Here is a 17,106-nt window from a genome sequence, read left to right as displayed (position 1 = left end):
CACTGACTCCAGCCTCAGTCCACTCCTTGTGAAAGTCCCCAACACTTCTGAATGGCCTTTTTCTGACAATCCTCTCCAGGCTGCGGTCATCTCTGCTGCTTGTGCACCTTTTTCTTCCACACTTTTCCCTTCCACATAACTTTCTATTAATGTGCTTTGATGCAGCACTTTGGGAACACCCAACTTCTTTTGCAATTACCTTTTGAGGCTTTCCCTCCTTATGGAGGGTGTCAATGATGGTTTTCTGCACAACTATCAGGTCAGCAGTCTTTCCCATGACTGTGATTCCTACTGAACCAGACTGAGAGACCATTTAAAGGCTCAGGAACCCTTTGCAGGTGTTATGGCTTAATTAGCTGATTAGAGTGGGACACTTTGAGCCGAGAATATTCCACCTTTTCACAATATTCTCATTTTCTGAGATTGTGGATTTGGGGTTTTCATGAGCTGTAAGCCATAATCATCACAATGATGACAAATCATGGCTTGAACTATCTTGCTTTGCATGTAACGAGTCTATCTCATATATTAGTTTCACCTTTTAGTTGCATTACTGAAATAAATGAACTTTTGCACCATATTCTAATTTTTCGAGTTTCACCTGTAGGTGGACCCGATTAGGCCTCTTTTGTGAAAGGGGACTTATATAACTCAGGAGCTAAGATCTCCCAACCAACAAATGCTGGGAATAAATTTTATTGTTTTGAGAATTTCTTAAAAAGTATTTGCAGTGACCATATTGGCCCTCTTGCACCTTTGCATTCTTCCATCTCAGTGCAATATTCATATTTCATCTAGGCTTAATATTTCTGGAAGTAACAGGACATTAAAGTGTTCTCTCTTTGAAGCTAAGCTGATGATGGGAGGGTGAAAAACACAGATTAAGGAAGGCTGAGCTCGGAAATCCCTTGGATGAAGTTCAACTGTTTTTTTAGAGAAGATAATTTCAGACAAATTCCCTCTGGACGTTAATGAGTGAGATTTACACGGTGCAATTGCAGCCGATAGACATCAGATTAAGATGAACAGTCCAATACACAATGCTTTCATGTGTCTCTATTAGTGATAGATTCCATAAAAGCTTTGACCTTCCTACAAAGGGTCTAAGAGGGGCCCATTCAAACTTACCTTACTAGTGCTAAAGAGTAGCCAAAACTGATCTTTTAGACGTAGATGGAACCTTGTGGGCTGAGTTGGCCCCTGACTTCTTATATGACTGGTATACTAAAAAAAATGAGATGTCCCTGCCATATTTTCTGACTCTGTTTCTCACCTACCTAGGAGCTCCTCCTGTGGCAATTCCCATAGTATAAAATAAATCCAGCAGGAAGAGCGGGGTCTCTTCATAATGGGCACATCAGGTGTGCAGAGATCTCACCGAGTCCCAAAGAGATAGAATAAACATTTCAGGTTTGAATGGACTGACCCTTTAACCTGTTTTCTTCTGTTTTGAAATTCTGGTCCTTCCAGGGCAAGCCCCAGCTTCCTAGGTTCTTCTGATTAGCATGTTATAGAGTTGGGTTTCTCAACCAGGATTCCATGGAACTCTAGAGTTCCTCCAAGGTTGCTAGGGATTCCTTGAACAATCAGCAATTTCTACCTCTCAGATAAGTTCCCACTGACACCATTGACCTTTAAAGTGATCTGTAAGGGAATAATTATTCCCAACGACTACAAGTGTAAGGAACATTCTTCCCACTGACCTTCACACCAATGTATCATTATATTGTAGAGACAGTCGTTTTAACTAGGGGTTCCCTGAGACTGGAAAGTTATTCCAAGGGTTCCTCTTTGTTGAAAAGGTTGAGAAAGGCTGGTATAGACACACCTGAACAGACCGTGAAGTAAAGAGGAGACCGGTTTATAGCGGAGATTTCTAAGCAGTGATGACTGATGCCAAGCAGCAGAAGACTAACTCATAGTTGGCCAATTAGCACTTACTGCAATGGAGGCAAAAGAAGGTCAGAGCCAATAAATAGCAACAGCGTCCTTACCAGGGATTTTTTTCTCAGAGAATAGGTGCAGGAACGCTCCCCTTTTGAGTCACTACTTGTCTCCGCCCTCTACCTATCTCCAAGCGCCGTCCCTTGGTTCGACCCCCTACCCACCTCCCAGTACAGATCCTTATAGAGAATACAGAGCTAATTATCATTTTGTGGTGCTAAGTGATTCAAGATCAAGAAAAGCACTAAAATAGATCCCCCCTCCAGCAACAATAGATTCCCCCAGCAACAATGGACCCTGGCAACAAAATACCACCTCAGCAACGATAGTCCCCAACAGCAACAACAAATTTCCCAGCAGCCAGCATCAATGGACTCTCCTGCCAACAATAGACTACTCCCTCAACAGTAGATTCCTTCTCGCAACAATAGATCCCCCTCTAGCAACAACAGACCTCCCCAGCAACAATAGACCGATGGGACCAGTAGGACCAATAAGGCTGAGTAATCCTCCTTTCCAAGTTCCAGCCTCAAGGTAGGCCTCTTCCCACTGGGTCCCCCTCCCAGGCTACTGCATCTCAGCCTTCCTCACATCTTCCCGAACTCTTCTCCTGCTGAGCCGGCACGGTCATACTTAAGGGGTGTCCCAACCTTATACCAAGCCTACTTCCTTGGTCAGGATCTGTTAAAGCATAGCTCCACTCACCTGTCAAAAAATAAAAGTCAGCAGCTACAAAAACTGTAGCTGCTGACTTTTAAGAAACAGCCACTTACCTGTCCCTTGGTCCCATGCTGTGTCCCCCGCATCCCGTTTCACCGGCCGTCCTGTATTCCTGGAGGCTGGCATCTTCAGTGTGGGCACCCGGCTGTGACTGCTTTCAGCTTCACAGCCGGGTACCCACTGCGCATGCGCAAGTAGCGCTGCGCTTCATGAATGGTCCTGTAGTCTTCTGGGACCTGTCATGCGTCCCAAAAGACTACAGGGAGGGAGGGAGGGATGACACTTTACGTTTCCGATTGCCTAGGCGATTGGACCGGAAGTAAGAACAGGTACCTGTCAAATTCGGGTACCCGCCCCCAAAGGTGCCAATCCTCAATGGGGAGAGGGGGGGGGGGAGTCCTTAAAGCGGAACTTCCTCGTTAGGGTGGAGCTCCACTTTAAGTATGCAGATCAGCCCCTCCTCACCCCTGCCCACTGCTTCTAGAATCTTCTCCAAGTTTCTAGAGCAGGAGGAGGTATCAAGGAACTGATCTGTAGAGCCTCTTAGCCCTGACCTAAAATTGACCCTGCTGGCTATTGCCCCAGCTGCTACTCAGCCTTTCAAGCTGAAAAAATTTAACTAGCTCCCCCTGGCTATTTAGAGGAGCACTACACATACATCAGAGCCATTGGGTATTGATCAGGCTGTCTACATTTAGAAGACATCCATGCCAACTAGGAGGTCCGATCCGGTCCCTTAGCGACCACAAAGTGCAGTTTGACTTTTCTTGTTATAAAACAAGGGGGTCATTGCAATCTGGTGAGTGCGGATTGTTCTATATGTGAACCTGGTGTAATATTAACAAGAGGTGATTCTGCTATCAAGATATAAGCACTCTTTTCACCTTTTATGGAATTCCATTTCTGTCTGGATCCTGATTAGGAGTTGCACCAATTTCTTTTTCTTTTGAACTTTGCACACATATGGATGTTATAGAAAAATTTTTTTTTACATTATCTTCCCACCAGGGGCGGACTGACCATTTGGAAACTCAGGCACTGCCCGAGGGCCCGGGGTCAGTAGGGGGCCCCATGAGATGCCCCTGGTACCTTTTTCATAGGCTTTTTTGAGTTTGGGTGAGGATACAGGGGCCCCATGATCCCCTATTGCCCGGGGGCCGCATGAGTTGTCAGTACGCCCCTGCTTCCCACATTGTAAATTGGTTGCAAGCGCTGTCTAATGTATATTATTTCTTGCAAGTAGACCTTTGAAGTATGAGATAGCAGCTGCATTTATATTTGTATGGTGTTTGAGTGGCGCGTGTGGTTATTTATACATTTTTAATGCTAATAAATAGCACTGTCCTGCTGCAGCTGAAGCACATTGACGAAGTGGATAGAAAAGGGCAGGGGCGTCCGTAGGCAAGTGATGAGGGTGCGCGCTGCACCGGGTGACACCTGCCACACAGGGTGACACCGGACCTGATCCACGAAAAGGTAAGTTGTAAAGCAAGCCGACGATCCCTGCAGGATGGATGGGATCTGTGGATTGAGCATAATGGATTGGAGTCCTATCCATTATGCTCCCCAATCCGCAGATCCGATCCACCTGCGGGGATTGTCGGCTTGCTTTACAACTTACCTTTTCGTGGAGTGGGTCCGGTGTCGCCTCGTATAGGTTGCATGCCGACGGTCCCCGCAGGATGGATTGGATCTGCAGATTGGGGAGCATAATGGATCGGACTCCAATCCATTATGCTCAATCTGCAGATCCAGTCTATTCTGCGGGGATCGTTGGGGGGGGGGGGTCACCAAGTGTTACCGCACCGGGTGACACCAACCCTAGGGACGCCCCTGGGAAAGGGATATGATCCACTCTGGTTAGGGAGAAAGTATTTAGGCTCAGGGAAAGGTTCCTGAGGAGGAGGGAAGGATAGGGACACCTCTGCCATCTCTGGATGGAGCAGGCCATCGGTCTGCTAAGTGCAGTTTAGTCCTCATGCACACGGGACGTTTTTACAGCGGCTGTTTTTGGCTTTTGATGTTTTTTTCTACAGCCAGTAAACCCCCCAGCATGCTATCTATGTGTCCATACACACACAGACTGGAATCAACGTTTTTGGCTGGAAAAAAAAAAACAGAACTAGTGGGTTTCTAGAGGAGCTTTTCACCTGTAAAAACGCTCTAACGCTGAAAACCGTGGCAAAACGCGGTAAAACGCTGCAAACCGGCGTTTTTGGACTTTTTTTGACCAAAAAAACATGTTGTATTTTGGTAAAAAAATGCTAGAAAATGGAAAAACGCATGAAAACGCGACAAAACGCCACTAAACGCTAATGCAAAAACGCTAAAAAAGCTGAAAAACTCACGTTTTTAACGTGACTTTACACAGCAAACGTTACCAGCGTTATCAAAATGCCCCGTGTGCATGAGGACATATACTGCCACCCAGGGGCGGACTGACCATTCGAGCACTCGGGCACTGCCCGAGGGCCCGGGGTCAGTAGGGGGCCCCATGAGATGCCCCAGGTACCTTTCATTGGCTTTTTTCATAGGCTTTTTTGGTATGGGCGAGGACACAGGGGCCCCATGATCCCCTATTGCCCGGGGGCCCCATGCGTTGTCAATACGCCCCTGCCGCCACCCCACCAAATAACCGCCCCTCTCTAGCCAGATGCTGCTCGTAATAACGAACCTTATCAAGGTGACACTATATTCGATGGGACTATTCCGCTGTGACAAAACATCGCTGACAATTTCTGCACCTGTCATGCCTTTGTTACCAACTTGCTTTGAGACTGTTAAGCAAATACCATGCTGCTGTTCTCCACCTGTTTTTTTTTTACTTTCACTTATCCAAATAATAACTGCGCATTTTACTTGGTCTTGGTGTGCCTTTCCTCCATCTTGGGTACCAACCAACTGGCCCCACCAACAGGTCTACTGTCTTCCAACTGCTGCTGTCATGACGAAGGAGCTCTGACAACAAAGTCTACTGAAGCTCAGGGTGATGCAACTCTTTTTAACCTCCCTTGCGGTCTGATTATGTCCATATTTCTGTGCTCAAAGCGGTAAATTTTTTTGCATGGAAATATGTATTTTTTTTTATTGTAGGCCTGTCATTTTTAGGAATAATTCACTGAAATCTGTCCGAACAAGAGTCTAGTAAACATCCCGGGTATGATAAAACTTGAAACACGAAATCATAAATTATAATTTAATAAATAATCATAAAAATAATAATATAATAATAATACATTTAATTCAATAATGTAATCAAACCAAAAACACTGAAATGTGAAATAGAGCGCCAAGTTCGCACATCGCTGAGCAAAGTCGCAGAATCGTTTTCAGTGTCTGATGAGGAATTTCCCCCACAAATCATTATCACTCAATTCTGCAAGTGGTTCTGATTTACTATCGCTGTTCTCTAGCCGGTCTAAAACCGCTTTTGACATAAAGGGACGCTTTTTGAACGCCATGGACGTTTCTCAGTTTCCAGGCAGAAAGAACGGTAAAAATGCAGGCAGGGCGCCGGACAAAGCACTCGGGACAAAATGTATGTGAAATGGTTTGATACAGGAATGTTATACTATGTGATTTTAGTGATTTTAGTGAATGTCACTTTTTGTCATTTTCAAATTTCCCGCTAGTTCCGTCCCCCGTACGTCCCGATGCTTGCAGGGGACGGAACCCGGATGACAGATGCCGGCATCGGCCGGATTACATTGCCGGGGACACTGCAGGGGGGACATCGCGGGAGCGCAGGACAAGGTAAGTGATCGAGGGATCGCGGAGCAGCGCTGCATGATATTCCCGAGTGTAGCTTGGGGTTACCGCTTGTTGTACTGAAACTTTACCCCGAGCTACACTCCGGGGAGGCTACAGTCTTCAGCACTTCCAGCAGCTGATTTAGGCACTTACTGAGTATGCAGCTTCTTTATCTTTTAATCCTTCACTATGTTCCTGTTTAGGCTGAAGCCATGAACGCTGCTCCAGGTTTCCTAATTCAAGGTGGCTCCTTTCTCTTGCAGTGTCCTATTGAGCCACCCTTGCATGCAGGGACTAGCGTTGTGTCTCCATGCGTTGTTTGCATCAATAGAAACACACAGCCCCATAGCCTAGGATGGCAGGGCACCCCCCTGCTCTTCCTCCACCCTTCCTTCTTCAAGAAACAGACTGGCTGGAGACTGCACTGTCCACTTTTAACTCTTTTCTGTGAAGTTCAGGCAAGCAGCACTATGAGAACAGGAGCCAGCAGAAGTGAGAGTTGTAAACGGCAAGTGCTGGGGTTGGAACTTTAACAAATAGTTTACTGGGAAATGTGTGTTCTATTGTGTTAAACTAAACTGAAAACATGCTGAGGGCTTATTATTTTGAAGCCAGATAAGGCGAAGCAACTAGCATCTTCAAAAGTAGGTCAGCAGCGATACTCTCCATAATTATCACTGTGGGTGTCAGAGCCGGTGCAACCATAAGGGGGCATAGCCAGCCACCTTAGGGTGACAGGATAGAGGGGGCGGTAAAATCAGAGTCCCCAGCCACTTGCTGGGGAATTGGATTTTGAACAGTGCAGCAGACTCCTTTTTAACACACTCCTGATCGCTATAGCGGCCCGGAGTGTGTATACTTTTGAAAGGTCAACCTTCAATGTGGAAGTGATATAAGCAGCTATAAAGCCCCTGATCACTTCCACAACTTCTGCGATGTGCCAACTCCCCCCACCCGCCATGTATACTGGGCTCCGCTGTCCCATCTGTGGGTCTGGTGTGATCATGACAGGTGTTGCTGGGAAGGGCAGCCAAATGGACCTTCACCTAAGTAGGCAAAAGTACTTGCACCCAGGGCTGCTGTTATTAACCATGGGGCCCCATACAGCCAACTTGACAGGCCCCCCCCTCCTAAAACCCGCCCCCACAATTTACTATGCTTCAACTATGAATGAACACAGTGAGTGATTAGTACCGAGGGGGCATTATACCCCCTCGGTACTAATGATTAGTACCCAGTGGGCAGTGAGTGATTAGTACCCAGGGGGCATGTAAATGTGACATACCGCACCCTTACCCCGCTCTCCATCCAGAAGGATCCTATTGTGTGCTTGCAGCTACCAATGGGAAGGAGAGGAAGAAAGTCAGCAGCACTGTGGGGGTACACAAGCAAGGACTGGGAAATGTATAGTGCACAGGGAGGGTGATGGGTTCGGCGTGGTGGGGTGGTCAAGTACTGGAACCAGCCCCTTATGGCTCTCTTCAGCAGCCAAAAGCCACCAGGCTTGGTGGCTCTCACTTACTGGCTTTCAGCTGGTGCAGAGAAAGCCATAAGGGGATTGGTTCCAGCAGGGGTGGACTGACCATTTAGGCACTTGGGCACTGCCCGAGGGCCCAGGGTCAGTAGGGGGCCCCATGAGATGCCCTTGGTACCTTTCATAGGCTTTTTTGGGTGTGGTTTGAGTATGGGCAAGAACACCGGGGCCCCATGATTTCATATTGCCTGGGGGCCCCATGAGTTGTCAATCCGCCCCTGGGTTCCAGTAATTGCCTCCCTGCCATGCTGATCAACCTACCTTCCCACATTCGATTCGCCCAGCTGCCTGGGCCCTGTACAGGACTGATGGTACCCCCTTATCCACGGCCCTGCCTTTACCAGCCCTGGCAGGCAGACTTTTACATCGGGGTCCCTATGAGTAAACATTTAGTCATCTAATATCTCAGTTTTGGATAGACTGACTCTATTAGGAATGCAATATATGCAGAGCCATGTTCCCTCTCACATCAAAATGGGGTCTTTGTCATCACATGACTGGGTATTATGGGCTGTGAATCCCCCTTGGCTAATACAGACACATATAATGACATGTTTCCTTTCATATATCATCTGCGATAAGTTAACAAGTGTGTGTGAAGCCAGAGCGGGCAGCAACTGTGGGCACTGGTATGCAGGCCAGCTAATGTCCTGGCACACGCCAGCCTGATTTCCATGAAAAATCCGCCAGGGATTTACAGACGCCTCACACCTGTTTTCCCTCTTGTGTAAAATATCAGGATTCTGTCTGCAGCGTTCTACCTGGAAGGAGGCCAGATGCTGTACAAGTGTTATTTCTAATTTGACACATACTATACACATTTTATATACTGTATACTATATGCTGTTTTACATGGGATAACATTTTATGAGGAGGGAAAGTAAAATCTACTAAGCTCAAGAATATCTTTGGGGTATTACTGGAGTTGATGTTCCTTACAAGAGGTCCAGGATCCTCTGGGGTATTATTAGATACGATGTTCCCTTTAAAAAAGGGTCCTAGGATCCTCTGGGGTATTATTACTGGAGTCATTGTTTCTCGCAATAAGTCCCAAAATCCTCTGAGGTATTACTAGATACATTGTTCCATATAAGATGTCCCAGGATCCTCTGAGGTATTATTGAAGTCAGGAGATCCCAGAATCTTCTGTGGTATACCGGATTCTCTGTTTTTTGCAAGAAGTCCTAAAATCTTCTGAGGTGTTATTGGATACATTGTTCTTTAAAAGAGGTCCCACGATCTTCTGGGGTATTACTGGATACATTGTTATTTACATGAGGTCCTAGGATCTTCTGGGGTATTACTGGATACATTGCTCTTTACATGAGGTCCTAGGATCTTCTGGGTATTGCTGGATACTTTGTTCTTTACATGAGGTCCTAGGATCTTCTGTAATATTACCAGATTCAGTGTTTTTTCCAAGACGTTCTAAAATCTTCTGGGGTATTACTGGATACATTGTTCCTTACAAGAGGTCCTAGGATCTTCAAGGGTATTGCTGGATACTTTGTTCCTTACATGAAGTCCTAGGATCTTCTGTAGTATTACCAGATTCATTGTTTCTTGCAAGAAGTTTTAAAATCCTCTCAGGTATTACTGGATACATTGTTCCTTACAGGAAGTCCCACGATCTTCTGGGGTATTATACATTGTTCCTTACAGGAAGTCCCACGATCTTCTGGGGTATTACTGGATACATTGTTCTTTACATGAGGTCCTAGGATCTTCTGGGGTATTGCTGGATACTTTGTTCCTTACATGATGTCCTAGGATCTTCTTTAGTATTACCAGATTCATTGTTTCTTCCAAGAAGTTCTAAAATCTTCTGAGGTGTTATTGGATACATTGTTCTTTACAAGAGGCCCCACGATCTTCTGGGGTATTGCTGGATACATTGTTTCTTACAAGAGGTTCTAGGATCTTCTGGGGTATTTCTGAATACTTTGTTCCTTACATGAGGTCTTAGGATCTTCTGTAGTATTTCCAGATTCATTGTTTCTTCCAAGAAGTTCTAAAATCTTCTGAGGTGTTATTGGATACATTGTTCCTTACAGGAGGTCCCAGGATCTTCTGGGGTATTACTGAATACATTGTTCCTTACAAGAGGTCCTAGGATCTTCAAGGGTATTGCTGGATACTTTGTTCCTTACATGAGGTCCTAGGATCTTCTGTAGTATTACCGGATTCGTTGTTTCTGCCAAGAAGTTCTAAAATCTTCTGAGGTGTTATTGGATACATTGTTCCTTACAGGAGGTCCCAGGATCTTCTGGGGTATTACTGGATACTTTTTTCCTTACATGAAGTCCTAGAATCTTCTGTAGTATTACCGGATTCATTGTTTCTTGCAGGAAGTTCTAAAATCCTCTCAGATATTACTGGATACATTGTTCCTTACAAGAGGTCCCAGGATCTTCTGAAGTATTTATTTGGATACACTGGGGGTTCCTACCCTTGATAGGATTTACCAACCCCTTTAGTATGGAGGTAAGGGAGAGGCCCCGGATTCATTTGTTCTGGCAAAAAGTTCCAAAATCCTCTCAGGTAATACTGGATACATTGTTCCTTACAAGAGGTCCCAGAATCTTCTGGGGTATTACTGGATACTTTGTTCCTTACATGAGGTCCTAGGATCTTCTGAAATATTTACTTGGATACACTGGGGGTTCCTATCCTTGGTAGGATTTACCCACCTCTTCAGTATGAAGATAAGGGAGAGGCCCTGATATAGTTTGGGAAGAGCAGTAGAAAGAGAGATTTGGGATCTGGGATCTGGAAGTAAAGAGGAGACGATGGAGGTGTAGCACAGATCTCTTTTGCGGGGTACACTTGTCAAGAACTATAACCTGGTAGGAGAACCTGGGGCCATTATTTTTGAGCATCATGGCAAAGCATAAACCCCTCTCTCTATTAACACCCAAGTTGTGGCCATATACATATGTCTACAGCCATATGTACAACGTTTTTTGCTTCCTCTTTTAAAAGGTGCAGTTGGCAAGGCCTATGGCCTGATAGGAGAAACGAAGACCATGATTTTGGAACAATATGGCACCACAGCAACCCTCCTCTCCTGATAGGACAAGTTTTGGATTGCCTTCAAATGTTCTCGTGGAACTCATGGAAACTATCATGATCTTCTGGGGCAATACCAGCTTTACGTTTCTTATGGAAACTCCTAGAATCCTCTGGAGACATTACTGGCTTCCTGCTCCCTCATGGAAAGTCCTGGAATCTTTAGGGCAGTACTGCCTTCCTTTTTTCCTCATGGGATATCCTAGAATCCTCTGGGGCAGTTCTGGTTTCCTGTTTTCTCATGGGAAGTCTTAAGCTGGCCATACACATATAGGCATTTTCTAACCAATTTTATCCTATTCCTCCATCCACACTATAATGCGGATGGATGAATCTCCAACTATGGCTATTGTATTTTGATAGCTAGCTACGCCACCTGTCAAAAAACCAAATCAGTGCCTGTATCTGATTGGATGCAGTTTCTATTGGACCAACAATTTTCTGCCTAGCTCCTTCAATTTTTCAGTCAAAGGATGTTAGACAAGATGCAGCCAACAGAGCCACGCACTGAGTGAGTTTTGACCAGTGCATTCGGAATCTGGCCGAATATTGCTCCATGCAAGGCCAGTTTTAGAATCCTTTGGGGCAGCACTAGATTCATGTTTACCCACAAGAAGTCTTGTATTCCTCTTGGGGAAAACTATATACATGTTATCTCCTGAATCCAGAATCCTCCAGAAATGAATGGTTACTGATCTCCTCCAGGAAATCCCAGGAACCCCTGGGGGCAGTGATGGCTTCATGGTTTTAATGGGAAAGTAAGTTGTTTTTTCTTTCTATGGAGAGGAGGAAAGGAGCCTTTCATTGGAACTGAACAGAAGTTTGGGGGGTGCTCTAGATTACATTTAGGAAAGTATACCTATATTTAAAGGGGCAATTTATGGGACTCGTGTAACTAAGGACATGCTGTGACCCAGCTACTAGGGGCCCACAAACTACCCTTTAGTTCAACATTTGAATGACCTACAGAATTATGGTACTTTATGTAAAAAGTACCATAAAGTACCATAATTCTGTAGGTCATTCAAATGTTGAACTAAAGGGTAGTCTGTGGGCCCCTAGTAGCTGGGTCACAGCATGTCCTTAGTTAAACGAGACCCATAAATTGCCCCTTTAAATATAGGTGTACTTTCCTAAATGTAATCTAGAGCACCCCCCAAACTTCTCTTCAGTTCCAATGAAAGGCTCCGTTCCTCCACTCCATAGAAAGGAAAAACAACTTACTTTCCCATTTTGTTGTAAAATCTCAAGATGCAGCAACAAGCAAGCACTTTCGATACTTGGAAACCCTCATTATCTCATTAGCCCCTAAATGGCCCATGCCGGGCAATGCTAATTGGCCATACTTGCATAAAGCTGATAATACCAATATAATTCAAGAATACTGGAGAGGCCTTAAACCGGAAGCTAAAATTAGCAAAAAATAACTTTAAACAAAACAAAGTTTGGCAAAACCTTTTTTTTGTTCCTAAAGACAAATTATTTTTTAAAGCTGTCCAAAAAAAAAAACAGCCAACAAATATGTTTTTCTCCTGCGTGTGAATATTAGAGAAATGAGTCAGAATTTCCTGAGGACGGAGGAAAATGCTGTCTTCCACAATTCTCATTGTCCCATCCTGCCCTGCTTCTGGGAGATAAAAACTGTTCGGAATAAGATACGAAAAGAATTTTAATAAGACTCCAGATAAAATAGCTTTCGGGATTAGCCTGTGAAATCCTCAAAGGCTGTGTATCCTTTTTTTTATTTTTTCCTATGTTACAGAACTAATCCAAAAGGGGAATATATGTAATTAAATTAACTCGCTTTAATGAGGCAGAGGAAGGAAAGAGGTGAACAAATCCCAAGCTGGATTTACCTTCCGTGGCGCCTGGGGCCTTTTGCAAACTTGCCTCAACAAAATTTTTATTGGTTACGTCTCAGACAGACACAGAGGGCCTTCGTGTGGCTTATTTTACGACCAATAATTTGTGTTAACATGTTCTTTGTGTGTTATATGGGCTCGCCAGTCTGGAGCTTAAAGAGGGTATTTTATGTTTTTCATTTGTTCTTTATACAAGTACATATGTGGGCTTTATACATAGTTATATTTATACATTCTTTATTATTTTTGGGACCTAATTACACTTCTAATTCAACAGCAAAATATAAAAATACTTTATATAATTATGTCATATTCACCCTTTGAAGCCAGCAGGTGGCAAGCTACAAGCAAAACAGCAGCTACTGCTGTGAAATAGGCCTGGCGAGTGGCTGGGGGTCACTGTGGGAAGTTGGGGGGCACTGTGGAGGTTGAGGGCTCTCAGGGGGTCTAGGGACCATTATGGGAGGTTGGGGGGGGCACTATAGAAGTTGGAAGGCACTGTGGGAGTTTAAGGGATCTGCAGTTGGCTGAAGGCCAGGTTGGGGAGGAGGCCATGGACTGACCTGAGGGACCCTGTTGGAGTCTGGAGGCCCTATGGAGGGCTGGAGGTTCTGCAGCAGTTTGGGGGGTACTGAGGAGGTTGGGGGCTTTTAGGGAGTCTAGGGACCATTATGGGAGGTTGGGGAGGGGGCACTATAAGAGCTGGAAGGCACTGTGGGAGGTTAAGGGATCTGCAGTTGGCTGAAGGCCAGGTTAGGGGAAAGCCACGGACTGACCTGAGGGACCCTGTTGGAGTTTGGATGCATTATGGAGGGCTGGAGGCTCTGCAGCAGATTGGGGGTCACTGTGGAGGTTGAGGGCTCTCAGGGGACCATTATGGGAGGTTGGGGAGCACTATAGGAGCTGGAAGGCACTGTGGAAGGCTAAGGGATCTGCAGTTGACTGGAGGCCAGGAGGGGGAAGGCCACAGACTGGAAAGGCCATGGGAGATTGGGGGGCATTGAGGGACTGAGTGTTTCTGTGGGGGAAGAGAGGTTGTGGAGGGGGTTAGGGAACTCTGCAGTAGGCTTGGTAGCCCTGTTGGGGATGCATTTTCTGGAGGGGACAGGGGAGCACTGTGGAAGACTGAATGGCACTGAGGGACCCTGTTGGAGTTTGGAAGCACTATAGAGAGATGGAGGCTCTGCAGCAGACTGGGGGGCACTGTGGGAAGTTGAGGGCCATGGAGAGGGAGGCCACGGACCAGCAGCAGGCCATGGCCCAGTGTTTGAAAACCTTGTATTTAAAAGATCCTTGTGCGAATATAACCACCCTCCTTAGGATTCCTCAGATGCACCTCCTAGGGACTTCTCCATTTCATACCTCTGATCATGCAGATTAATATCACTAACATAGAGCCAGTTGAAGGTTGGTCATTAGAGAAGGTCTAGACGCTAATGATTTACGTAATCAGAGTTTTCTGTTCTCTCTTTGTTCTTTCCATTGATGTCTGAGACTGAGAAGTGCCCAGGATATACCACTGAAAAATCTAAAGGATGGTAATCTCCAAAACATCTTTGTGGGAATATAATTCACTTTATTCTGGGTGATTTGCAAAAAGTGCTTCTTGATCTCTTTACTGTAGACTGTTGAGGTCGTTGAATCTGGCAAGCTGCACACTGCACAATGGTGAAGAGGAAATTCTGACGGCAACACATTATATGCAGAAGGGATGGACTTATTCTATAACGGATTACATTGCTATATACTGTATTTGATACTTTTGTGTACTTGATGTTATAATAATAAGGCCAGGTTGGGGAGGAGGCCATGGACTGACCTGAGGGACCCTGTTGGAGTCTGGAGGCCCTATGGAGGGCTGGAGGTTCTGCAGCAGTTTGTGGGGTACTGAGGAGGTTGGGGACTTTTATATACATATAAATATTTTTTTTTGTCTTGATGTTTATATCATTCTCGGCAGGAGAACAGAATAGATGATTTTATTGTCCTGCGACAACAAGATGCCCATCTACAAAAGCCATAAAAATTTTTAAATATCTCTACTGAACATCCTACATTATCAAACACATAATTACTAGACTAGAGAAAACCGTATTATGCGTAGAAATATCACATCTGCCGCATTTCCCAAGTATCTCATGAAAATGTTCATAAATGATATTACCGTTCTCCGACTGCCACCAGGCTTTCTTACGATCTTCTGCGAACGTGGTAATGACATTTTCAATACGGTGACTGATGGGGTTGGTGAGTCGGTTATAAGGCCTTCTGGAGTCACAGACAAAACACTTTTTCTCGTCCTGGTGGACAGAAAACAAGCACCGATCACAATTCTACACAATCGCTAGAAAAAGATACTGAAAGAGGCTCAGCTTTATTGAAAGGGTTACATAGTTAGTCTGGCTGAAAAGCCATCCAAAAAAACATTAAAAAAAAAAAGAGTTATAATCCTACACCCACAGATGATCCAGAGGAAGGCAAAAAAATCAGCAAAGTATGATCCAATTTGCTCCTGCTGGGAAAAAAATTCCTTCCTGATCCCCCGAGAGGCAATTGGATATTCCCTGGATCAACTTTACCTATAAATGTTATATCCAGTTATATTCTGTGTATCCAAGAAAGAATCCAGGACTTTCCTACAGTAATCCACTGAGCTGGCCACAACCAACTCTTAAGGGAGTCTATTCCACATTCTCACAGCTCTTACTGTGAAGAAACCTTTCCGTGTTTGGAGATTAAATTTCTTTTCCTCCAGACGTAAAGAGCGCCCCCTTGTCCTCTGTGATGACCTCAGGGGGGATAGCTCTACACCGAGTTCTCTATTTGAACCACTGATGTATTTATACATGGAGATCATATCCCCCTTATGTATTATACATGGAGATCATATCCTCCTTATGTATTATACATGGAAATCATATCCCCCCTTATGTATTATACATGGAGATCATATCCCCCCTTATGTATTATACATGGAGATCATATCCCCCCTTATGTATTATACATGGAGATCATATCCCCCCCTTATGTATTATACATGGTGATCATATCCCCCTTATGTATTATACATGGAGATCATATCCCCCTTATGTATTATACATGGAGATCATATCCCCCCTTATTTAATTCTACATGGAGATCATATCCCCCCTTATGTATTATACATGGAGATCATATCCCCCTTATATATTATACATGGAGATCATATCCCCCCTTATGTATTATACATGGCGATCATATCCCTCCTTATGTATTATACCTGGAGATCATATCCCCCCTTATGTATTATACATGGAGATCATATCCCCCCTTATGTATTCTACATGGAGATCATATCCCCCTTATGTATTATACATGGAGATCATATCCCCCTTATATATTATACATGGCGATCATATCCCCCCTTATGTATTCTACATGGAGATCATATCCCCCTTATGTATTATACATGGAGATCATATCCCCCCTTATGTATTATACATGGAGATCATATCCCCTCTTATGTATTATACATGGAGATCATATCCCCTCTTATGTATTATACATGGAGATCATATCCCCCTTATGTATTATACATGGAGATCATATCCCCCCTTATGTATTATACATGGAGATCATATCCCCCCTTATGTATTATACATGGAGATCATATCCCCCTTATGTATTATACATGGAGATCATATCCCCCCTTATGTATTATACATGGAGATCATATCCCCCCCTTATGTATTATACATGGAGATCATATCCCCCCTTATGTATTATACATGGAGATCATATCCCCCTTATGTATTTATACATGGAGATCATATCCCCCCTTATGTATTATACATGGTGATCATATCCCCCCTTATGTATTATACATGGAGATCATATCCCCCCCTTATGTATTATACATGGAGATCATATCCCCCCCTTATGTATTATACATGGTGATCATATCCCCCCCTTATGTATTATACATGGTGATCATATCCCCCCTTATGTATTATACATGGAGATCATATCCCCCCCTTATGTATTATACATGGAGATCATATCCCCCCCTTATGTATTATACATGGTGATCATATCCCCCCCTTATGTATTATACATGGTGATCATATCCCCCCTTATGTATTATACATGGAGATCATATCCCCCCCTTATGTATTATACATGGTGATCATATCCCCCTTATGTATTATACATGGAGATCATATCCCCCCTTATGTATTATACATGGAG

At 44.4% G+C, this 17,106-nt stretch overlaps 1 protein-coding gene across 3 annotated transcripts in view; it reads right to left on the bottom strand.

Moving 5' to 3' along the window:
- The window catches only part of LAMB2 (laminin subunit beta 2), a 150,615-nt gene that overhangs the window by 94,355 nt on the left and 39,154 nt on the right, over positions 1–17,106 (bottom strand). For all 3 annotated transcript variants that reach the window (XM_089690721.1, XM_089690722.1, XM_089690723.1), the window contains exon 4: positions 15,044–15,179. In XM_089690721.1, coding sequence (XP_089546847.1) covers positions 15,044–15,179 — 136 coding nt within the window. The remainder of the gene's footprint in view (positions 1–15,043; positions 15,180–17,106) is intronic.

Source organism: Staurois parvus, unplaced genomic scaffold (assembly GCF_062004578.1).
Source record: "Staurois parvus isolate SC_StPar_1 unplaced genomic scaffold, SC_StPar_1.0 ptg000540l, whole genome shotgun sequence".
Classification (NCBI taxonomy): Eukaryota; Metazoa; Chordata; class Amphibia; order Anura; family Ranidae; genus Staurois; species Staurois parvus.
The sequence above is the reverse complement of the archived record's forward strand: the minus strand, read 5'-3'. Positions and strand labels throughout refer to the sequence as shown.